Source organism: Ammospiza nelsoni, chromosome 21, assembly GCF_027579445.1.
Source record: "Ammospiza nelsoni isolate bAmmNel1 chromosome 21, bAmmNel1.pri, whole genome shotgun sequence".
NCBI classification, from domain to species: Eukaryota; Metazoa; Chordata; class Aves; order Passeriformes; family Passerellidae; genus Ammospiza; species Ammospiza nelsoni.
In genome coordinates, this window is record NC_080653.1 from 7734332 (window position 1) to 7758716 (window position 24385).

Here is a 24385-nt window from a genome sequence, read left to right on the forward strand (position 1 = left end):
CCCCCCGGGGCTTTGTCCCCTCCCCGCTGCAGCCCCGGGGAGCCCTGTCCTTACCTGGGGGTCCCCACAGCGCTGCTCCCCCTGCCTGTGTCACTCCTCCGTCGCGGGGACTGCGGGGGCTGCTGTTTTCCCGCTGGGGGGACGGATGGGCAGGGTGGGGTCCGGGGACCCTCGCTGGCTCAGGGGCCGGGGGACAGGATGGGGACCCTCGCTGGCTCAGCCTCTCATGAGCCCGGTGCGGGGGGCTGGGTGACAGTGGGGCTCGGGCAGAGCCCTCGGGGGTCCGGGTGGGTCGGGGGTGGCAGGGGGGTGGCCGGTGCCCAGGTGGGTCCTGCCAAGCGCTCGGCTTGAGTCTCCTTGGGAGAGGTGCTCCCAGCCCGTGCCGGGGCCGGCGGGCACGGAGGGGAGGGGCGGCTGCAGCGCCCTGCTCCACGCTGCCCACGCCTAGATGGACACCTCATATTCCCTCGTGTCCTGCAAAGAAAACAGACTGCAAGGGGTTGGACACAATGCAACGGGGTGCCCGGGACGGGGATAGGGCATCTCCCATCCCATAAGGAGCTGGGGGCACATCCCAGACTACAGAGAGCCCTGGGGATGCGTGTCCCATCTCAAACACGGGTCCTGGATCAGTGTCCATCCTGTCCATGATCCTTGGGTGGATATGCCAGAGAGTGTGTGTGGTCCCTGGATTGATTGATTAGTTCATTTCTGAACTAATGTGTGGTGCCTGGATGGATATCCCAGAGGGTGTGAATGGTCCCTAGATGGTTTCTGGACTAATGTGTGGTGCCTAGAGGGATATCCCACCCCGTATGTGGTCCGTGGATCGATGTTCCATCCTGTACATGGTCCCTAACTGTATGTCCATCCCTAAACAGCCCCTGGACAGATCCATCATCTCATGGGTGGTCTCTGGGTGCATGTCCCACCCCCTGTGCTGTTCCTGGATGGATGTCCTGTCTAATGGAACACATGATCCCATCCCACACCTGTCCCAGCCCCTGGCACAGGTGGCCCATGCAGTGCAGGGTCCCCAGGGTGCCCAGCCCCACATCGGGGGTGTGGGGCCCGGTACTTACTCCTGTCTCATAGGTGGGATTGTCAAAAGCCGACTCCACGGTGATGTGGTCGTAGGGGTGGGAGCCAGCCAGGGGCAGCTGCAGGGCTGGCTTCCCCTGGAGCCTGTGGGGAAAGGGCAGCTGCAGTGGGCACTGGGGAGGGGGCCGTGGGGTCTCTGGGGGTCACGGGGGGGCCACTCACTTGGAGAAGTAGAGATAAATGCCCCCGATGAGCAGGGCCACTACCAGCACGGGCAGGAAGACAGCGATGGCCACGTTGGTGCCCTCCAGCGTTGTCCCCGAGGGCACAGCCTTGGCCACAGCTGTGCGGGAGGGAGAATCGGGGCTCACCCAGGGGACACCCCACATCGGCCACACCCCGGGTGCCCCTCAGCGCTCCGGCACCCCAAAACACCCTCGCCCTTACCATCCAGGTTGCGGTTGCTGTAAAACTCATCGTAGGAGGCTGCAGGAGGCGGAAGAAAGAAACCAACAGCAGGGGTGAGAAGTGGGGTGCTGAGCGGAGCCGGCGGGGTGCTGGGGTGGGGAGGGCTCGTCTCACCCGCCTTGCAGATGGGAGGGGAGCCGCTCCAGCGTGAGGGGTGCCCGGGCAGGCAGCGCAGGCTGCTCTCGCCCAGCAGCGCCCGGCCGGCCGTGCAGGAGAAGTGCAGCGTGGCTCCCGCCGGGTACAGCCGCCGCTCCGGGCTCTGCCGCCCGCCCGCCGGCACGCCGGGGTTGTGGCAGGGCTCGTAGGTCTCGGCTGCGAGGCAGTGGGACGGTGGCGTCAGCAATCGCCATCGGATGGCTCGGGGGATAGGCCCGAGGAGGGGACGCCCAACTCACGGATGCACTTGGGGAGGCGGTCACTCCACTTGGGTCCCCCCGCGGCGCGGTCGTGGCAGGTGAGGGTCCCGGCGCCCGCCAGGACGTAGCCCTTGTCACAGACGTACTGCACGGTGGCTCCCACCGGGAATTTGGGGTTGGAGACCACCCTGCGGCTGTGCTCAGCATCGCCAGGGTCCCGGCAGGTTGTCACTGCAGGCAGGAGTGACCAGTGGTGACGGTGGCTGAGGATGGGCCGCAGGGCAGGGGGGTCACTGGCGGGCACCACTCACCCCGCTCGCAGGAGGGCAGGTCACCGCTCCACGTCAGGTCCCAGTGGCACATCAGGAGGTCAGTGCCAGTCAGCTGGAAGCCGGGGTAGCAATGGAATGTCACCACAGTGCCATGGAGAAGCTCTGGCTGTGAGGACGTCTTCCAGCCATTGGCAATGTCCGGCAGCTCAGGGCAGGTGTCGTTACGGGGAACCTCTGTGGGCACGGAAGGCTGAGCAGGGCAGTGGGGGCACTGCGGACACTGGGGGCACTGTCCCGCCATGGGCCTCACCGGAGAAGTGGATGACAAAGCCCTGCCGGTAGGCAAAGGCCCCGGCGCCAGGGTCAGACTGGAACTGCACGGTGACATCGGCGGTGGACGCGTAGAGCTTGAAGCGGCCGCGGGCGCCCGTGTACTGGCCCAGGATGCGCGCCGTCAGGTCGTCCCCATCATAGAAGGTCAGCATGTCCCCCGAGCCCAGCCGCAGCCTGGGGCAGTGGGGCCGTGAGGGCAGGGAGGGCACAGATCCGCCATCCCACCATCCCCATCCCATCCCAGCACTCACACACGGACGTCCAGCATGATGCGCTTGTCCTCCTCCACGTGCAGCCCCCAGATGCAGTCCTGGCCTTTGCCGTACGCCTCTGGCCAGTTGGGTGACAGCACCACTCCGGCTGTGTCCGTCAGCTCCCCGCTGCACACCGCTGTGGGCACACACCGGGCTTGGTACTGCCGTGGGGCACCCACCCACTGCAGCATCCCACACTCAGCACCCACCATGTCCCTCAGCTCCATCACACTCAACAGCACAGTGGCTGCAGTATCCCTCATGCCCCATTCACAGCACCCCCCGGCACCCTCCAGCACCAGCACCCACCACGGCATGCCGGTTCTGTCTCATTCCACTGCGGGTCATTGGGGTCGACGCACTCAATGATGGTGGAGCCCTGCTCCAGTGTGTAGCCAGGGTCGCAGCTGAACTCCACCGTGGTGCCCACGGGGTACCGGGGATCGCTGGCCGTGAAGTTCCCATACTTGACATAGGGCTCGTAACAATGCCCCTGCTCGAAGGCTGCGGGCACAGGGGCAAAGGTCTGTGGGGGCCGGGTGGGCACAGGGATATTGGGGTCATCCACTGCGCCCTTGGCCCCATACCCTCATAGCGCAGCGCCATGCCTGCCGCGGCCCCGCTGCTGTCGGTGGTGAGCTCCACGAAGAAGTGGCGGCCGGTGCTGAGCAGCCCTTCGATGGGCAGGTACTCCACCTCGTAGGAGTCGTACACCGGCGGGGCCTCCACGTTGTTGCCGTTGCGGATGATGAGCCTGCCAAGGCATGACAAGGGCAGGGAGCGCTGCTGGCCATGGCCAACAGCAGCCATGCTTGGGCACGGATGGTAGCCTTTAACCCCAGCCATTTCCAACAGCACCATCCTTGGGCATGGCCAGAGGTTATCTTCCTCGAGTATGGCCAACAGCACTATCCTTGACCATGGCCAATGGCCAAAGGTAGCCACACTTGGCCATGGCATGCAACAGCCATCCTTAAATATGACTAAGGGCACCCAACCACGGCAGATCCCATCCTTGGATATGGCCAATGGCACCTGTCCTTGACAATGGCCAAAGGTAGCCACACTTGGCCATGGTGAACAACGCCCATCCTTAAATACGACTAATGGCACCCATCCATGGCAGATGCCATCCTTGACCATGGCCAATAGCCAAAGGCAGCCACACCTGTCCTTGACCATGGCCAATGGCCAAAGTTAGTCACACTTAGCCATGGCAAGCTACACCCATCCTTAAATATGACTAATGTCACCCATCCATGGCAGATCCCATCCTTGGATATGGCCAATGGCACCCATCCTTGGATATTGCCAAGAGCACTCATCCTTTTAACACAGCCCCGTGAAGGGCTGCCCCAGAGTGCCCTCAGACCCCTGCCCCCCCAAGTTTGAGCCAAACCTGTCATCGTCCTCTGCCAGTGACACCTTCTCGAAGTGGAGGTGCAGGCGGTGCCCGTCCGGCGCTTCCAGCAGCCAGTGGCACGTCAGGTTGTTGCTGTAGTTCCCGGGAAAGCCGGGTGACACAATGCGTCCCACGGTGGCGTTACGCACCACCCCGCCACACGCCGCTGCGGGAGAGGTGCCGTCAGTGGGTGACAGTGCCACGCCAGCTGCCCCGTGTCCCCGAGCTGCTGGTGCTCACCGAGGCAGACGGGCTCGCGGGCGCTCCAGAAGGGGCGGGTGGCGTTGCGGCAGACGAGCCGGCGGGCGCCCTGCAGCTGGTATCCCGTGGAGCAGCGGAAATGGGCGTCCCCACCGGGGTGCAGGCTGCTCACCGAGACCTCCCCGAAAGCCGGCCGTGCTGGGAACGGGCAGCTCAGCAGGTAGGCTGGAGGTAAGTGGTGCTGTTAACAAGGTTGAGGAGCGATGGACACCCACCAGAATCCAAAAACTGCCTCCCCAGAGCCCTGGAAATACCTGGGTGTGGCAGGGCTCAAGTGACCCAGTGCTTATGGATGCTGAGAATTATGCTCAATGAATCCATAACTGCTCAGGCCAATTAGCTCTCCATGAGCGTTCCTCACTGTGAGAGTCTGTTGTGTCTACATTTGGTAGCTATATTCCCCTCTTTCTCTCTCTCTCTCTCTCTCTTTTCTCTCTCTTTCTCTATTTTTTCTCTCCCTTAATCTCTCTATCGCATTTTGCTGTGGTCATTCAATAAAGGTGCATTTGTTTTGATTATCACTGTGAATCCCCTGTGCTGTGCCGGTTCTTTTTGCACCCTGAGATCAATCCACGAACCATCACAAAACCCGTTCGTAAGGACGGATCGTGACACTCACCTAATCAGTGCCTGCTTAAAACTCAGATAAACTCCTGGTGCATCACCACAATCCAAATTAGCACCACGCTGGCAGGGAAGCTCCCAGAGGGTACAGAGGGCTCTGAGTCCCATACCTTGGTAGTGGAAGTGGTAGGAGCCGGGGCTGGGGGGCCGCGGGCTCTGGAAGCGGAGGGTGAGGAGGTTGGCAGGGCTGCGGATGACCTGGCCCCGCAGCAGGAAGGACTCGTTGGCCAGCAGGTTGGGCTCCAGCCCTCCCGCGCTCTCCACCGTCAGCGTCTCCCCTTCTGCCAGGCTGATGTTCTCTACCTGCACGGGACACAGGTGTCACCACCTCAGCATCACCCGGCACCTGGCTGGGAGCTGGCCCTTGAGTGGCTTCTCTGCGGTCGATAGCCCGCTGGAGCTTGTCTGCGCAGGGCAGCACCTTTCAAATATGGTTAGCAGGGCCATAAATCATCCCCCACGCAAGAGCAGCAGGGCCTGGCTCTGCCAGAGCACCACAGCACAGCCAGGCCCACGCTGGCAGCCTTGCAGCCAGCCAGCCTCGCCCTCCGGAGCAATTTGCTATTAATGATGCTAATTAAGCCGTGCTGCATGGTGAGGAGCAGCAGCAGCACTGGTGAGTGTGGGCTGCTGGAGCAGGGCTGGTGGTGGAGTTGCTGCCTCTGGCTCACCACCAGCTTTCCACAAGCCCTGTGGTGGCCTCAGCAGAGATGGGGACACTGATGGGAGCAGCACAAGGGCTCAGCACAGCAGGGTTTGCTGTCAGCCTCTGCTCCTGGCAGATGGGTGCTGGGTGTTCCTGGCCCTGCAGCACAGCACGGCACCTGCTGGCACTGCTCACACCTTCTCCATTAGGGCCTCGTTAATTAAATCTCAAAGCACTTCTTTGTGATGAGTGCCAGGCACAGCAGCTGGTGGGCACAGAGCATCCTGGGGCATCCCAGCAGCTCATGTACCCACATCCCTGTGCCAGGAGGGTAGGCAATGTCCTGAGCCGGCTCTCTTGGCCTGGGGACACAGGCATGGGGACAAGAACAGAGACAAGACCATGTGTTTGCTGCACCCTGCACAGACACACAGCTGTGCACAGAGTAGGGGACATGCCACACCTGTCTGCAGGCACTTCCCACCCTGGCCCACCCTCGGCCCTCAGCTCACCTTGAGCTCCACACCATAGCCAGGGTAGACAGAGATGGTGTAGGTGCAGTCCAGGCTGCCATCATAGGGGACACCAGCTGGCTCTGGGGACACCAGCCAGCCCTCGGGACCCGCCAGCGTCTGGTTGCAGGGAGCTGGTGACAGAAGAAACCCCAGATTAGCCTCACTCCACCCTGGTTCCACCCAGCTCCCTCCCTGGTGCTCACCTGGCCCCTGCAGCGTGGTGACAGTGGTGGTGGTGATGGTGGACGTGGTGGTGGTCCCCTCTTCATCCCCAGGCACCGCAGTGGCCCCAGCTTGGGGTGCCAGGGATGTGCTGGGCGTGGTGGGTGCCTGGCTGGGGGACGCCGTGCTTGACTCTGGCACCCCAGAGGGGGACCACGAGGGGTCTGCGCTTGGCACAGCCCCCCACGCCTCCCCCCATGGCCCGGGGCGCCCCGCTGGCGTGGTCAGGGGGTCGGTGGGGAAGGCGGGCCGGGGCAGGGCAGGGGTGCGGGGGGATGGCTCGGGTTCTGGGGGTCCGGGGGCTGGCTGGAGGGCACCACCGGGGAGGAGGGGGCCGGCCCCAGCGGGCAGGAAGGGCGCCTGGGCCAGGTAGTCCTTCTTGAGGAAGGCTTCGTGCAGCAGGTCCTCCAGCAGCGGGTGGTGGTTGAGGATCTTGAGCGTGGGCGCGGTGCTCACAAAGCGAGCCTCGGCCTCCCGCTCCGCCGCCTCCGTGGGCAGCGCCGTCGGCTCCACCTCAGCGCTCTCCCCGGCTTTCCTCGCCAGCCCGTTGAAGCCTGGGGGGAGGAAAGGGTGCGGGATGCTGGGGAACCTGGGGGCTGATGCTGTGCTGGGGACTGAGAGGGAACAGGAGCCTGGTGATGCACCAGGGGGTGATGCTTCATCACAGATCAGCACTGTGCCCTCAGTGGCACCCAGAGCAGCGCCTGGACGTGGACTGTGCTGTACCAGGTGTGGATGCAGCTCTGGGGAGTGATGCTGGTGCAGTGCCACAGACCTGTGCTGCACTGGGGACCAACCCTGCTGCTCCAAGGGCTGGCGCTTCCCTGCACCCCAATATTCCCCCAAAACCATGATGGCAAACAAGTGCATCACCCACACACAGCAGGACTGTGATACTTTCTTCCCAGCATACCCTTCACTGGGGCAGCCCTAGCAATTAACCCCCAGCTAATTAATGCACATCTGCAGTTGTACCACGTGAAGGGGCACCCACTCCTCCTGTGAGCCAACCCAGATGGGGACAGCCCTGGCTCTGGGTGTCCCTGATATCTCAGATTATCCTTCACCACAGAGGTGGCCATCCCATGCCAAGGTTCTCCTGGGTCTGCACATTCTCAGGGTGCAGACATGCAGGTGATCACCATGACTGCCACGACCAGGAATGTCACAGGAGCCTGGACACTTGCACCCCTCTCCATGCTGCCAGACAGCTCAGCTTCCTCCCAGCCAGGCTGTCCCTGTCCCCAGGCAGTGTGAGGCTGCAGGGAACCCCCAATCCCATCGATGCTCCCCCCTCTCCCACCCACAACCTCAGGGATTCCCCTGTCACAGCCCCGTGACCCTGCCAGGCATTGGTCCCTGAGCAAATCCCCAGCACGCCCAGCCCAGCAGCTTACGGCCTCTAGACCAAAAATAAAAGAATTTAATCAGCCCTAATGAGTCACCCAGCATCTCCCGCTCCTGGATCCGGCACAGCACCGTGCCCTCTCGCTGGGCACAGCTCAATGCCATGGCAGAGGGGGACAACCAGCATCCCTCTGATGCCATGGGGGTGCCAGGGTGACACCCAGCATCCCTCTGATGCCATGGGGGTGCCAGGGTGACACCCAGCATCCCTCTGGGGCCATGGGGGTGACACCCAGCATCCCTCCAAGGCCACGGGGGTGCCAGGGTGACACCCATCATCCCTCTGGGGCCATGGGGGTGACACCCAGCATCCCTCCAAGGCCACGGGGGTGCCATGGTGACACCCAAGCATCCCTCCGAGGGCATGGGGGTGCCATGGTGACACCCAGCATCCCTCCGAGGGCACGGCAGCGTGGGCACGTCTCTCCGCCGTGCACAGGCACTGATGACACGATACTGCCAATTACCGGCTAATTATCCCTATCCGTAGCAGGGCAGGGCCCCGCGAAGATTAATTACTCCGCGAATGCTGCTTTTAAGGGACTATTAAGAGACATTATCTTGGGTGTGCAGCGTAGTGGGGAGCTGCTGGGTGCTGGCAGGCGTCCTCACACCGCTGCCACCCACCCCTTGTCCCCAGCATCCCCCTGTCATCGTACAGGGACAGTGATAATGCCCTGGGCATGGAGGCGCAGCAGGGACACCTGCCCACACCAGCTCCAAGGGGTTTGCTTGCCCCCCAGCAAGGCCAGAATTATATTTTAATGGGATCCGTTTATTAGGACATAAAAGTTAATGAGTTTATACTGAAGGGCGCCAAAATCTGCGTTGGGCTTTAATAGCAGATTAGTGCACAGGGCTGGGCCCTGCACCACCACCACTGCCCTGAGTGGTGAAGGATGGGCTGGAGATGCCCATCCAGCCCCCTGGACACTCCTGTCCATCAGCATCTCACCTGCCCGGGGTGCTGGGGGGCACAGAGGGCCCCATGGAGATCACTGGCTAAGGGCAGGCCTCCCAGCAAGGATCCTACAGCAGCTTCCATCTGGACACTGAGCACGCTGGGCTGGGCACTCCTGGGGATGCCAGGGCTCTGTGTGGGGCTCTGTGTGCCACAGGATGCCCAGGCACTGCCCTGGGCTCTGGGTACCACAGGATGCTCTTGGCACAGGGGATGCTGGGCACTCTTGGCCCTCTGGGGATGCAGGATGCCCAGCACACCGTGGGAAGGCAGGGGGTGCCCAGCTGCTGCCACCCTTGCCCTGTGAACTCCGCAGAATTACATCCTCCATCTCCACAGATGTCCCTAAGCAGCTTATCTCCAGCGCCACAGCTATGTCCCTCCCATGTCCCCAAGGTGACCAGGCACTGCTGACGTGGGCCTGGCCACCCGGCACAGTCCCCTGCGGGCCCTGGCAGCCAGCAGGGACCCCGCTGAACTCGGGGTGGGCAGAGGGGCTGCCAAACCCCCAGCAGCCCCCAACCTGAGGGGTAACTCGGCGTGCTGGCCACGGACACAGCCGGGATGGGCTCCTAATCCCTCCCATTGGCTTTGCGGGGTGGGAGTTTATTAACAGCAGCCGGGAGATGCCAGATACTAATCCGGCTGCGGCGGGCGGGGCCCCGGCGGGGATCGGGGATCGATGCCGCCTGCTGTCACCGATAAATAAATAAGGCGGCACGCGGCCGCCCAGGGAGCCCCGATCGATGCTGCCCGCCAAGACAGCAATACCACAGCGCCCGGCTCGGCGAGGGGACAGGCCAGCGCCCTCGGTGGCCCCAGCAGCATCGCAGCGCGGTTCCGTGCCTCAGTTTCCCCACCCGCAGGAGGGGGCAGCGGGGGGGTGCAGGCGGGCACAGGGTGAGGGCAAGGGGTGGGCCTCACAAGATTCTAGGTTTATTTTCTAATTTAAAATCCAATCTGGCTTTGCCCCCATGGTCAGGGCCTGCAGCTGTGATGAATGAGCTGTCAGGCAGCCGACACCACGCTCCCCCACCCACCCACAGCATCCCCATGCCACGGCCCACAGCCCCCTGAACCACCCCCAGCCTCCACAACGGGAGAGGGAACACACCTTATTGATGCCAGATCCCAACCCTATCCCCACAGCCTCCCCATCCCATGGCCTACAGCCCCCTGAGCCACCTCCGGCCTCCACAACAGGAACAGGAGCGGGAACCCACCTTACTGATGCCAGATACCCACCTGCCCCCTGCCCTGGCAGGGAGCAGGACTTGCTCCCAGGTGTGAAGGTAGCGTGGGCAGGAGCAGGCAGGGAATGCAGGTGGGTGCAGGTGGTGGGTGGGCAGGTGTAGGCAGCGAGGGAATTCAGGCATTGTCTGCATGCAGGCAGGGCTGGGTGGGTGGATGCAGGCAGGGGCACACAGATGGTGTGAGGGTGAAGGCAGGGGCAGGAATGTGCAGCCAGCTCCTCTGCCACCAGCTGTCACCACAGACAAACCACTGGCACCCAGCATGGCAAGCTGGCACCGATGCTGCCATCCACATCCTGCCACCCCACGGCCACCCTGGCACCACCGGTGACCCCAGATGCCCACGGCCGAGCTGAGCCTGTCGGAGCAGCTGGAGCAGGGACCCCAGGGGCTGCCCCGTGCCCAGGGCCGCTGCGGGCGGGTGCGGCCGCCAGCCCTGGCAGCTACCGGAGGAGCTCGGCTTTAATATTCATGGCAGCGCTGGCGGGGAAGCATTTGACCTTGTATGTTTTGCAATTCTCCTTGAATTGAACAGTCATTTACCCGCTGACACATGTCACATCGCCGCAACCGGCTCCCTGGAGCATCGCGGCGGCCGAGCCCGGCTGGCACACAGAGCACCCCCGTGTGCCCAGCGGGCCGCTGGGTGCACATCCCCAGGGCTCTCCTCCCTTCCCAACGGTGCCAACAATGCCCTCGTCCCCTCCTGGCCACCCACAGCCCATGTAATCCCCCTTCCCCATTCTCCCTGTGGAGCTAATGGGTTTCTACAGCAATTTCCCTGCGTGGCAGCAGCGGTGATAAATTGTGTGTCTACTGCTATTTCAGACCCGAGCGCTGTGCGGTGCCATGTCCCCCCTCCCTGGGCTCACAGCACCTAAATCAGCCCCTCCTCCAGTATTTCCAGTGATGGATACCCCACTGCTGGGCAGCACCCGCTCTGTGCCACCCCACTCTGGCTATAATGTAGGTGCCAGGCCCCCATGGGGCTCTGTGCAAGATCTGGTCTTCATCTCCCCCAGGACTGAGCACAGCTCACCCCTGTGAGGGGGCAGAGGGGCACCCATCCCTCGGGGCACCCCTGGGTGCTGGGGGTGCCTGCCCAGCGTGGGCAGGAGTCAGGCAGGGTGAGCAGGGCCACGCTGCCCACCCAGCTGCCGTCTCCCCTTCCCTCCGCCCACTGCCAGAGACAGTAATTGAAATCGGTTGCGGGAGGCGAGCGAGAGCTGCTTGTCGGGCTCGGCGCTGGGCTGCTCAGCCATGTCACACTTCCTGCAGGCGCCATCCCTCCCCTCCCATCTCCGCCTGCTCCTGCCACAGCCGGCGCTCCCGCTGCCCCGATGGCTCCTCAGCCAGCCCCACATCCTGCCCGAGCACTGCTTTCCCTACAGGATGAACCTGCCAGTTCTGGAAGCCACTCAGGGCTGATCTCACAGCCAACACTGCCCCTTGCTGCCACCACCCAGGGTATGTGGGGACAACCAGAGCCTGCCCTGCCCAAGCATCACCTCGCTCATGGCCCACCGCTGGCTGATCTGGCATTTCAAGCACCTCTCTCCATTTTCACAGGGTCAGAGCAGCGCTCTTGCAGCTGATTAATATTTGATCCCTTCAGCGCAGCTCGTTACTGCATTTAAATTATATATGTAATAATTCCTACTGGCACAGTGAGCGTGCAGGCTGGCTCCTGCCGCCTCTCCCGCAGGCTGGGGGCCGAGCAGATCCCCAGCCTTGGCCAATGGGACCCCCTGGCACCTCGGAGGATGGCATGATCAGTGCCAGGTCTCAGCACAGGGCAGGCTGGCAGCAGGCCAGGCAGACAGAGCCATCCCCAGCTGCCTCTGAGGGGTGCAGGCAGCCCCTTCACCCACCCGAGGTTGCTCAGTGTGGGAGCAGTGCTGGCCCTCCGGTTGTCCCCATGTCCCCAGCAGCAGGAGGAAGGGATGCTGCCACTCCCGAGCTCCTGCCTGCGACTGGAGGGAATCCATTACCTCCCTGGTTATAGGCAGCTTTCAGAGGCAATCTTTCAATTGTGCGCATTTAAAGAATTGATTTGAGGCGAAATTATCCTCTCCCGTCAGAGCCGCTGGAGACACAACTTCATCCACCTCCCCTGGGGGCTCTTGGTGCTCCCAGGGGACCCCACAGCCAGGTCAGCCTCAGCCCCCACCCCAGCAGGGAGTGACAGCCCCAGGAGCCCCGTGCCAGCCTGGGGGTCCCACAGCAGCACAGAAAGGGATGGGGGCTCTGCTGCTCCAAACCAGGCCTGGGGGTGCCCTTGTCATGCCCTTGCCCAAGGCTTTTTGCCCCCCATTTCCCCCACACTCCCCCTGCTCTGCTCCAGCCCTGCCTGACCCAGCCCCCTGAGATGAATCCATGCCCAGCACTCCAAAGCCAGGGGCCATCCCTGCAGCAGCCAGGCTTGGGCAGCGCTGGGGGAGCCTGGCTCAGCCTGCGCCCCACATCCCCCCGGGACAGCCCTGCCCTCCCGCTCCCTGGCTTAAGAGCATTATCCAGATAATCCTGGCCTGGCGGCACGGCAGCGCGGCGGTGACGAACTCCTCGGAGGCACGCAGGGCACGAGCACACGCGCTGCGTGCAATTACCGGAGCGGGCACCCGCCCCCTTCCCCAGCCCCCTCCTCACACCGAGACCCCCAGGTGCCCCCCAAATACCTCACCCCATGGGCACAGTGCAGCTGGCTGATGCTGGATGTTCTGGCACAGCTCATGGGGGCACGGCCAGGCCCTGTGCCCCCGTCACAGCCTGTGCTGTTTCCTAATGCCCCAGGCTGCCAGGACCCCAAATTACAAGAAGATCCCTCCAGCAAGGCTAAAATGACCCCCACAAAAATTCCTGGCCTGCCATGGCTTTGGAGAGCTGGGGAGAAGGGCTGCAGTGGGGCAGGGTGGATGAAGCTGTGCCTGGCACCATTCCCCTCAGCTTCACCAGTGCCATGGGGTCCAGACCCCACTTTCTGCTGGGGCAAATCCCTGTGGACGCCAGGGGCTGGTGGTGCCCCACAACTGGGGCAGGAGAGAGACAGGATCAGACCCTGCACTGCCACCACTCAGACCACATCACAAAGCTCCCCAGCCTGGATGAGGGGTTCACGACTCCCTGACCCCACGTCCCTCTGACCCACAGCAGATCCCAATCATGCACCAGCCCATCGATGCCAAGTCAAGGCCACGGTGACACTGAGCCTGGCACTGCTGCATGGAACCCCTGGGAGCCCTGCCTGATGGAGGATGGGGACTCTGAGGCACGAGCCACACAGGCAGCTCCCAGAACATGATGAGGGGACACAGGGTGGGCAGGACCCCACAGGTCCCAGCCCTGGGAAAAGCTCAGCACCTCCCAGGGCATCCCTACTTTTAAGACTCTGGGAAATGCACATGCAGTGTTTAATTAACTTTATTGATATTCAGAAATTAGGGGACTGACTAGAGGTAATTGCTCATTAGAAATCATTAAACTGACACAGTAAGCATCAGCCTCCCCTGGGGGGAAATCTGCCCTGCTCAGTGCCCTGCTCCCAGGACAGACCCACCGACACGGACCCCCATTCCAGTCCCGCCGCCCTCCAGCAGGGCAGGGGATGGGGGTGCCATGGCATTGCCCCACTTGCTGTCCCCATCCTCTGCCTCCCCCAAGGAGGAAGGCTGTGGCAGCAGCCCCAGGCGGCGGGGCGAGCTGGGAATAGCAGCGGGCGCAGGGCCACGGCGCCCTTCCCCGCCTGGGCTCCGCCGCCAGATGGGAGTTTATGTAACTCCCCGCACGGCTGCTGCCTGCAGCCGGTGCCCACATCCCGCATCCCACCGGGGCTGGACCACGAGCCGCCCATCGCCCCATGCCTGGCCACGCCGCTCCGGGGCACCCCAATCCCTGACAGAGCTCCCCAAGACCTGGAAGGTCCCTAGTCCTATTTTTGGGGCAGCGGAGCCACGAGGCACCGAGACTGCTGTGCCCCACGGGTGGCAGGGACAAGCAGCCGAGCTGGGTGTTGGCTGCTCTCCTTGGCAAACCAGCACACCGTGTCCCCAGTGTCCCTCACGGAGCTGGAGGGTCGCCCCAACAGGGAAAAGAGGGGGAAAGAACCAAACGCCCCCGGTGCCCCCCACCCGGCGGCGGGGACCGCACGGAGGGGCCGGCTCACGGCACAGCCAGCCCGAGGCGGCGGCTCGAAGGGCTCGGTGACCGCGGTTCCGCCGTGCCTGCCCAGCCCCCGGTGCGGCGGTAACACCGGCAGAGGGGCTGCCGCCGGAGCCTGCCGGGGGCGGCGTTGCACCAGCCCGGCTGCAAAGCGCCGTGCGCGTCCCCGGAGGGGCGGATAACGGGCAGGCGGGGTGGGGGGGATTCTCGGTTCAGCGGAGGAAAACGGGGAGCGTCCCCTCCGCACCGGGGGGCGAGCGCGAGTTGGCAAAGTTTGCCGGAGACGGAGGCGGGTTGCGGCCGCCCGGTAGCGCGGGGTGCTCGCTGTGCACGGCGGGGACGAGCCGGGGTGTCGGCGGGCGCTTACCGTGTGCCGGGGCGCGGAGCAGCGCGGCGAGGAGCGGCAGGAGCAGCGCGGGCGGCGGGCCCATGGCGGTCAGCACCGCGGACAGCTCCGCTGCGGGCGCGGCGGCGGCGGCGGCGCCCCGAGCGGCGCCCGCCGATACCGGGGACGGCGGAGGGGGGGGCCCGTAATGCTCCGAGCGCGGCGCACGCCGATCCAAGCACCGGGGGGGCTCTCCCCGCCTCCCTCGCAGCCCCCCCTCGCCGTAATGCTCCGAGCGCGGCGCACACCCGGTGATACCGGGGATGTGCGGAGCTGGGGGGGGCTCTGCCCGCCTCCCCCTCAATTCCCCCCTCCGTAACGCTCCGAGCTCGCCAATCCCAGGGACAGGGCGGGGGGCCGGCCGTGATGCTGGAAGTGGGGCGCTCGCTAATTCCAGGGATGGAGGGGGGGCTGCCCCCACCCACCCCCGGCCGTAACTCTCCGAGCGAGGCGCCCTCCAATCCCGCAGGCTGGAGAGGGGGGGCTCCTCCCTGCTACCCCACCCCCACGCCGTAACTCTCCGAGTGCGGCGCCCGCTAAAGCTGGCGATGAAGGCTGGGGGAGGGGGATCGCCTGACCCCCCCTTCCCCCCCGAATCCCGGCAAACCTTCGCCGTGGGAGCCACCGAGGGCTGTGGGAAAGGTGCTCGGTGCCCAGCTCACCATATCCTGCCTCCCCACCCTACAGAACCCTCACCACAGCCACCTCCCTTCCCCCAGCCTCCTCTTCCCCATCCCTAAATAGCCCAAATGAGGGCTGGGCTCATCATCCTCCAAGCAGAGACACCTGGACCCGGAGCAGCACAGAGAGGGGCCGGTGTTCTTTGTGGTGGGGTTCCGAGAGCCCCTCCCCAGCCCCCTGTCTCGGGCTCCCGGAGGGCAGCAAGCCCTGCAGTGGGCAGATGGTGCTGGCACCGGCACCGAGCAGCTCCGTGTTGGCTGATGGACGGCTCTTGCGGGTGTTAAAAATATATTAAAATTAGAAAAAAAAAAATCTCTTTGTTTAATTACCCCCTCCCCACCCCTCCAAAAGCCCAGATGGCTTCGCCTCGCCGGATCCCCCGCAGCCCGGCCAGCCCCGCTGCACACACAGCCCACGCACCCCGCTCCGCTGGGGGGTTAATTCTAATCCCAGGTCCTGCTTTGCATCATTCCCGCCATGGAGAATGGCACGGCTTGGCATGGGGAGCCGGGAGCAGCAGCCAGCCCCACGTCATGGGCTGAGTGCCATCAGCCCCATGGCACTGTCTGCTGTGCCACCAGCCCCATGGCATTGCTGTGCCACCAGCCCCATGGCACTGTCTGCTGTGCCACCAGCCCCATGGCATTGCTGTGCCACCAGCCCCATGGCACAGTTTGCTGTGCCACCAGCCCCATGGCACTGCCTGCTGTGCCATTGTGCCCCCAGCCCCACGGCTGCGGTGGGAGCAGGGCTGGAAGTGGTGCTGGGATCCTCCTCATCCCGGGGGTGCCGCCGGCTCTTCTGCAAAGCACTTTCAGCTCTAAACCCAAAACTTTGATCCGCCAGTAGCGCCATCAATGTTTAATGCAGCAAAGGCCTGGTAGGGCTCGGAAGATGAGCATTTTGAGGCCAAATTGAAGTTTCTAATATTATGATATTCAAATAATTTTAATCTGCCTGATGCATCCCCAGGCATGTACCTGGACTGCTAATGAGGGGCTGCCTTCAGCCGCTGCTGCTTTTGACAGAAAACAAACAATTCTTTGCCGGTGCCATCAAAGGGTTGGGAATGGAGAGGTCTGGGGAGGAAAATGGGGGCAAGCATGCATGGAGCCAGTGTTGCAGCTGGGAGAGAAGGATGCTGTGTTTGCCTCAGCTCCCTGGGGAAGAGCATTGCTCCCTAATTCTTTATTAAGTGTTGGTTTGTGCTTGGTGAAAAACGAGGCTGGCATAGATGGGTGGTGGGATTTTGGGAAACTTCTGTCCCACCATACAGTGGAAAAAGGGTGCAGTGGGTGCAGGGTCCAGTGCCCATCAAATTTCATCTGATCCTTGTCCATCAAATTTCATCTGATCCTTGTCCATCAAATTGCATCTGATCCTTGCCGTGATCCAGCCTTGGCCAAAGTTCCTTGTTCCCCACCTCCCCGGTGCCACGTGGATCTGAGATAGGGCAGCTCCACAACGTGTGCCAGGCAGTTCCCCAAACCCCCATTTCCCCCTCCCCATGCCATTGCCAGCCCCAAATTCTCCCATCCATCCGCCCAGCCCACACAGGGAATATTCCATTTTTACTCAGCTCTCCTGACCCACACCAGCTGCTCAGGGAAATGGATTTCTTGCTGCCACAAGCATTGCTTCCAGTCAGTATAAACCCAGGTGAAGAGGACACAGCAGAGATGATGGAGACCTTGGTACAAGGCTGGGGGGACCCCTTGAAAATTCATCCTAAGGCAAACTGAGGTCCTACAGCTGCTTTTTGGGCTTCGGGGGTGCAGATCTCCCTGATACCTGCATTCAGCCCTGGTTGGAGTCACCAGAACAAAAACGATGGCTGGAGGGGTCCCACAGAGCCCTGGGGATGGTGATTTGCACCCCACCAAAGATCTCACCATCACTATAACCACACGAGCGAGGCTTTTCCATCCGTTCCATTACCACGCCGCTAACAGGAGAGGAGTTCATTTCTACCATTTAACGTTTCATGGATAATTAATTATTCTTCATCTTTCCAGCAAAAAAGGAAGAGCAAGCACAGGGGCTATTCAAAGCAAAAAAAAAAAAGTCAGCTGAAACCCAGGGAAATTGCTGAATTATTTGTAACATCAAAGGCGAGCGAGGATGCGCTGATTTAACGGGGCCCTGCGTGATGCAGAGCCCTGGGCACGGTGGTGATGCTCAGGCTGGGATGCTCTCATTGCAGCAGTGGCCATGGGCAGTGGGGTGGATGAGGGGTCTGGGGGGACCCCAATCTCTGCCCGTGCTGCCCATCCTCTTCCTCTCACCTCCCCATCACTGTGAGCAGCCAGTTCTGCCTTTGCACCATGTTGGGGTGTCCCTGTGGCCTGGTGGGAGCCTCCAGTGCTCCCCAGTGCTTCATTCATCACCAGAGGCAAGTGGAAAATAAATAATGGTATTTAACATTTTGTAATAAAGACAATTAACCAGTAAATAATGCCTTTTACACCGCAGAAGCCAGAGTAAATTAATTCCCCTAATTAAGGGGAATGTCAGGCAGCACAGGGCAGTGGTGGCAGTGGGCAAAACTGGCAGCCCCTGCCTGTGTTATCCCCCACTCTGAGGCATTGTCCCCAAATCTCAATCACACCCCAAAATTTTACAGATTTTCAAAATCCACCACACTGCATCCTGGCAGCTCTGGTGAGCCCTAAATCACCCCTATCTCCTGTTAAAAAAATAACAACTAAAGATGGCGACAAAATGGTTTATGGCTGCAATAAATTGTGCTGGAGGGAAAAAAAGCCCTGTTTGCCTGGAAGCAAGGGGGGGTTTCCCATTGGCACACAAATGGAAACCCTGTGTCCCACCACAGCTGGAGCCAGCAGTGACCAGTGGAAAGGGGGAATTATTGGAAGTGGTTTTCCTTCACATCTGTGCCACCCTGACCAGCTGAGCTGCCTGCCCTGCTGGGACCAGGTGTTGGAATGAGAATATTTGCTCCTGGCCAGCTGCAAGGGGCAGGAAGAGTGTGGCTCCTGTGTGCCCCCGTGTCCCCACAGGAACTTGGGCAAGGCTCCACCACCCGCTCGGCTCGGCTGGACTCTGCCCCGTTCCTCCCCTTGGCCGGCTCCCAGCCGCCACAGAGACAGCAGCAGGGACGAGGACGGACACACAGACAGCAGCAGGGACGAGGACAGACACAGAGACAGCAGCAGGGAAGAGGACGGACATGACTGCGCCAAGCCAGCCCCAGAAATCCACCTACGATGTCATTGTCATCGGGGCCGGCATCCAGGGCTCTTTCACCGCTTACCACCTGGCCCAGCGCCACCGGGACACTCTGCTGCTGGAGCAGGTATGGTGGCCCCATTCTGCCACCTCCCCATTCCCAACAGGCTGGGCCGGCTGCCTGCAGTCCTGGCTGCCCTCCACCGTGGCACGGAGCAGAGCTGCTGCTGGCACTGCAGTCCCCAGTGCCAGGACACCCTGTCCGTAATGCCACGACCCTCTTGTCCCCAGCACCCCGTTTCCTGCTTTTTCCTGGTGCCGTGGGTGACAGGGCAGGCTGCGTCCCCAGGGTGCCCTTTGCTGCTGGTTCACATGGTGGCACTGAGGGTGGCAGTGCCTGTGGTCACCCCCGTGTCCCCTCTGCCTCGCAGTTCCTCGTGCCCCACTCTCGGGGCAGCTCTCACGGGCAGAGCCGCATCATCCGCAGCGCCTACCCCCAGGAGTACTATTCCCGCATGATGCCCGACTGCTTCCGCCTCTGGCAGCAGCTGGAGGCCGAGACCGGCACCACCCTCTACAGGTGATGGGGACAGGGACTGGGGGCGGTGACCTTTGGGTGGGATGCGGCTTCCTTGGCAGGCAACTGCCAGCTCCTGGGAATTTATGGGGCTCCACGAAGGAAATGTCATTAAGTAAATGAACAACTAAATGATCCTCTGGTGTCGGTATCAGGACTGATAACTCTTGCAATATCAGGGGGCAGAGTCCCCATGCACCTCACTCTGCCCTTGTTCCCTGCATCCCACTGCGTTGTGCCCCAGCACCAGGGTGCAGCACATCCCAAGCATCACTGCTGTCACCGTGCCTCAGTTTCCCCCGGGGGCAAAGCAAGCTGGGGGTCCCTGCAGGGAGGGGGAGCAGGGCGAGCTGACGGGACTGGTGGGACGCAGGCAGACGGGACTGGTGCTGCTGGGGCCGCCGGGAGAGCCGGAGCTGGAGGCCTGCAGGAGGAACCTGGGTGTTGAGGAGGTGCTCGACGCCGCGGCGCTGTCCCGGCGCTTCCCTGGCTTCCAGATGCAGGCTGGGCAGGTGGCCGTGCTGGACAGCACCGCCGGGGTGCTCTTCGCCGACCGGGCACTGCGGGCAGTGCAGGTGGGTGCTGCAGAGGGGAGGGAATGCTCTGGGATGACATGGGATGCTTTGGGATGGAGGTCCCCTGGCTCGCAGCCACCTCTTGTCACCCTCCCCACCCAGGAGGTTTTTCGCCGACACGGGGGCACCCTGCGGGATGGGGAGAAGGTGCTGAGCATCCAGCCTGGGGCCACGGTCACCGTCACCACCACTGCTGGGGTGTACAAAGCCCCCCGGCTCATCATCACGGCTGGAGCCTGGACAGGTGCCTTCGTGGAACAGCTGGGTCTCCGTCTGCCACTGCAGGTAAAGGTTGGTGGCACGGGGGGGTGGCAGAGGCATGGCCAGAGCTAATGGAGTGATGATTCCAGCCCCTGCGCATCAATGTCTGCTACTGGAGGGAGAAGCAGCCTGGGAGTGCTGGCCTGGGCAGTGTCAGCCCCTGCTTCTTGACTCTGGGGCTGAGCCAAGCCCCCCACGGCATCTACGGGCTGCCCTCCATAGAGTACCCAGGGATGATGAAGGTGAGCAGGGCACAGCTGAAGGGGGGGGATTCCCTAACCAGCCCGCCCTGACCAGCTGTGCTCCAGGTGTGCCACCACCATGGCAGCCCCACCGACCCAGACAAGTGGGACCAGGCCCCCCGCTCTGACATCGCTCTTCTGAGCAGCTTCATCAGCAGCTACCTGCCCGGGCTGGAGAGCCAGCCTGCAGTGATGGAGACCTGCCTCTACACGGTGAGACCCTCCCCAGGGCACAGATCCGGGCATCCGGGGTCCTGAGCCTTCCCCCACCCCAAGGGGGACCCCAGCCTGTCCCCTCACCTTCACACCCTGGCTCCCCAGAACACTCCAGATGAAGATTTCATCCTGGACCGGCACCCCAAGTTCAGCAACATCGTCATTGGTGCTGGCTTCTCAGGTAGGGGAGGGCAGCCATGCCCCAGCCCAGCACCCCACAGCTGTCCAGGGTTATGGGGATGGCTGTGTCCCCACCTTCCCTCTCCTTCCCACAGGCCATGGGTTCAAGCTGGCGCCGGTGGTGGGGAAGTTGCTGTGTGAGCTGAGCCTGGGCGAGGAGCCATCCTACAACATGGCCCATTTTGCCATCACTCGTTTCCCTGGTGTGCTCGGGGCTGCACAGTAGGTGTGGGGCCCCAGAAGTGCCCCCATGGCATCACACTGGCCTGCAGCTGTGTCCCTGCATCCTGGTGTCCTCACACCCAGTACACCTCCATGTATCTCCATCTCCCTGCACCCTGGAGCCTCCCAACATGCTGCATTCCTCCAACCCCACACCCCAGACACCCTGCATTGCCACGTCCCCATATTCCACCACCCAGCACCTCTCATCCTTTCTTCCCCACATCCCTGCACCCTGGTGCCCTGACTCCCCACCTGGCAGCATCCAGCATCCCCCATGCCAGGCGGTGCCAAGCCATCTCTACCAAGCACCCACTCCTGGGGAACAAATTAAGAAGCTTTGTCAGACTCATGAAGATGGAGCAGGAGCAGCGCAGAGAGACACACTCGCTTAGGAGTCAAGTTAAATGTTTTAATGTTAAATGTGCCATTTTATTATCATTAGATCGCTCCCACTTAATGAAAGCGCATTAGCGCAGCGTGGCTTTATGGCAGCGAGCACCGAGCTTGGCCTGCGTGCTTCCAAGAGATATTGGGGAAAGGGAAACAACCTGCCAGGGAGGGAGGGGGGTCCCCAGGGTTGCAGGGTGTCCCCGGGGCCAGGGCACAGCACGTGGCACGGGGACAGCACAGGGCCAGGGCCGAGGCTGAGCCGTTCAGGCAGCCAGCAACGCACATCATCATCTCCTCCGCGTTAATTATTTAACGCCAGCAGGCAGAGGCTCTGTCCCGCTGCTCATCTGCATATTTATGAAGATTGATAAATGATTCAGCACTGGCACCCACCAGGGCTTCCCCCCCCGCTCCCCTCCCCAGCACCCATGGGTGCAGCAGGCTCAGGGAAGAGGCTGGACTTGGCCTTTCCATGAAGCTCTGCATCCCTGCTGGGGATGGATGCATTCCATCAGACCCTTCCACCATGCAAACACCCCCCCAAAACGGGGAGACCGCCCCAGGCACACGGAGCAGGCAGCAGCCAGTATCACCAGCCAGAAATGACGTTTATTTTCATACTGAAAGTAAAGGGGGTGAGGGAAGATGCACAGCTGGGCTAGTGCAAAACAGCCAGGCAGAGGTGGGGGGCTGGGGGGGGGGGTCACAAAAACCCGGGTGGGCACATGGGACCCTCTCCCCATGTCCCCCTCCCGGCTGCTCCCCAGGGCCCGGCCAGCGAGAGACGTCTTTGGCTCAACTAAAAGGGGTGTAAGAGGACGGCAGGGTGCCGAAGGGGGGAGTTTAAGTTACAAAACAAGGTGCCAGCAGGCACTGAGGAATAAATCCCGGGTGCCCGAGCAGCCGACTCCGCCGCCAGGGACAGACAGGAGGTGGGAGGGAAGGGGGTGCAGCCAGCGAGCCGGCCGGGCTGCTCCTCCCGTGCGTGCCCCCCAAACCCGTGCAGAACAAATACCGGCTGCCCGGGGCGGCCCCGGGGCTGAGCGTTCCCTCCCGGGGCGGTGGGAAGCGGCGGCGGGGGGCTAGGCGGGGGTCTCGGCAGCCCGGCTCTCCGCCTCGCTGGCACTGGGGGAGCTGCGGGACGAGCGGCGTGTGCTGTCCCCGGCGTCCTGCTCGTCGTCCCATCTGTCGTAGGTGAAGGTGTGCCGGGAGCTCGTGGGGCTGTGGGAGAGAGCAGGGTTAGGGAGGGTGGTGAGGGGCTCCGTGTCCCCGGCATGGCTTGGCTGCTGAGCTCGACTCCCGTGAGCCAGCACGCCGGCAGCCAGCTGGATGGAGCCTTGATTGCCTCCTTTTTTATTCTTTCCGAGATATTTGGGACATGCCTCACTGCAAACAGCTCCTCGCTGCGCTGAGCTGAGCCCCTGCTCTGCAGTGGGGCCGAGCTGAGCCTGCCCAGGAAAAGGCTCGAGGCCCTGAATGCCAACACCAGGGCTCCCAGACACCCTGAGGGTCCTGAACCCGAGCCCAGGGCTGGGTGCTGGGGGTGCTGCTCCCCATGATGCCTTCCCTTCCTCTGGAACAGACAGCTCAAGGCAACCACATTTCCAAAAGGCTTTTTTCCCTTCCTCCAGCCGCTCTCCTATTCAGCCATCAGAAAGGATGAAGCCTGCTCTGAAATCGCTGCCAGCGAGCCCAAACACACCCTCTCTGCATCAAACAGCGTGCAGAGCTCCAGAGTCCTGCAGGTTGATGCCATTCACACCCCAAATTCCCATCACAGGCACCCAAAAGGCCACAGAGCAACTCTGAGCTCCAGCAGCCCAACCTGGGCGCTGCCTCCCCCCATGCTCACACACTGCAGTGGGTGCATGTTAGTACCCATCCCACTCCCCTCCGCTCCTGGGCGCTGTGCTGCCCATCAAACCCTTACAAATTTCCTGAAGGAATAAATCCAGATGTGTCCTGGCGACGGCTGGGGAGCCAGGAAGGGATTAACACTTCCTGGTGTCCCGCAGCTGCTAATCCCGAGCACACGGGCACTGCCGGTCCTGCTGCGGCCACGCCGGGGATCTCCCCACGGATGGAGATGCCCAAAGCAGGGCAGCTGCAGGCACAGAGGGCTGCCCCATGCCCCATGCCGGCGGAGGGGAGCTCCGGAGCCAGGAGAGGGTTAGGGCGAGCGGTTAGTGGCACACGGGGAGGCTCATGCTGCACGGCACACACCGCTCCCACCTCCTGCCTCAGTCGCTCTCGGGACGGTACAGGTACTTCATCATCAGGTTGTCCACCTGCTTTTTCCGCTGCTTCTCCTCCTTCTTGCCCCGGGTGGGACGTGTCGGCTCCTCGCTCCCCGCCCCCCGAGGGCCCTTCTTGACGCTGGAGGTGCTGCGGTAGGAGCTGGTGGAGCCAGAGGAGGACTCGGAGGAGGAACTGGACTCGGATGATGATGACTGCTGCTTCTTCTTCTTCTTCTTGGATTTCTTCTTGCTTTTCTTGGCACGCTTCTTGGAGCTCTTCTTCTTCTGCTCCTCCTCTTCCTCGGAGGAGCCCGAGCTGCTGCGGCACCGGCAGGTGTGCCGGGAGAAGTCGAGGGCGGACGCGGAGCGGCGCAGGCTGCCGGAGGGGCGGTCAGCGGCGCCCAGCGGGGCCGCGCTCCGGACACTGCGGACACTGCGGACACTCCGGCCGTCATCGCCCGAGTCGGGGCTGGAGTAGCCCCTGGCCTGCAGCGGGCGGTAGCTCAGCACCTCTTGGATGGCGGCCTCCAGGTCGGGGTCTAGGTAGGAGCGGTGCCGCACGGGACGGGCGTCCCCGGCTCCCTCCTCCTCCTCGGAGGCCGCGCTGCGGGGCCGCGGGGGCACCGAGAAGCTGCGCCCCAGGAGGGGCTGCCCGCGGGACCCCTCGTCCGCCTCCTCCAGGCGGCTGCGGGCCAGGGAGAGCCGCGACTCAGGGCGGCCCTCGGGGCCCCCGCGCCGGCTGCGCAAGCTGCCGGGGCTGGAGAGGGCGAAGCTCAGCACCGAGCATCCCTCGTCCCCATCGTCGCCGTCCTCCAGCCCGCGCCAGGAGGCGGAGGAGACGCGGCTCACCGGGGCGGAGGCGACGGACGCTTTCTCTACGTCGGTGGCCGACAGCGACCACCGCTTGTCCAGCCCTTGGCGAGCCCGGCCGCTGGCGTCGGCGAAGGCGCGGGCGATGACGGCCGCCCGGTCCCGGGGCTCGCCGCCGCGGGCCGCCCGGCGCGGGGGGCGCTCGGGGGAAGGCGGCCGCTCGGCCAGGGCGCTGAACAGCGTCTGC

The 24385-nt window shown here is 62.9% G+C and overlaps 3 protein-coding genes across 8 annotated transcripts in view; 1 reads left to right on the plus strand and 2 right to left on the minus strand.

Annotated features, from left to right (window-relative positions):
- Positions 1-242: 242 nt before the first annotated feature.
- SEZ6 (seizure related 6 homolog) lies at positions 243-14680 on the minus strand. Of its 2 annotated transcripts, none has more exons than XM_059486889.1 (17): positions 14538-14680; positions 6376-6948; positions 6170-6303; positions 5122-5314; positions 4367-4552; positions 4124-4292; positions 3312-3478; positions 3034-3228; positions 2722-2860; positions 2448-2644; positions 2177-2371; positions 1905-2096; positions 1624-1821; positions 1489-1527; positions 1264-1384; positions 1083-1185; positions 243-474 (listed from the first exon to the last, which is right to left on the minus strand). In XM_059486889.1, exons 1-17 carry the CDS (start codon positions 14599-14601, stop codon positions 445-447), a joined length of 2895 nt encoding a protein of 964 aa, XP_059342872.1. In that variant the 5' UTR covers positions 14602-14680; the 3' UTR covers positions 243-444. The 2 variants fall into 2 exon arrangements, with proteins under 2 accessions (XP_059342872.1, XP_059342871.1); XM_059486888.1 differs by having other exon boundaries at positions 256-490.
- A 1249-nt stretch (positions 14681-15929) lies between these two features.
- PIPOX (pipecolic acid and sarcosine oxidase) lies at positions 15930-21019 on the plus strand. Its single transcript, XM_059487098.1, has 9 exons — positions 15930-15944; positions 18451-18552; positions 18857-19005; positions 19376-19577; positions 19680-19862; positions 19928-20080; positions 20147-20293; positions 20402-20477; positions 20572-21019. The coding sequence occupies exons 1-9, from the start codon at positions 15930-15932 to the stop codon at positions 20700-20702; spliced, it is 1158 nt and encodes a 385-aa protein (XP_059343081.1). The 3' UTR covers positions 20703-21019.
- Positions 21020-21680: 661 nt separating this feature from the next.
- The window catches only part of MYO18A (myosin XVIIIA), a 36454-nt gene continuing 33749 nt past the window's right edge, over positions 21681-24385 (minus strand). For all 5 annotated transcript variants that reach the window (XM_059486819.1, XM_059486817.1, XM_059486818.1 and 2 more), the window contains one exon: positions 21681-22312. In XM_059486819.1, the coding sequence (XP_059342802.1) occupies positions 22174-22312 (139 nt within the window). In that variant the 3' untranslated portion in view covers positions 21681-22173. The remainder of the gene's footprint in view (positions 22313-24385) is intronic.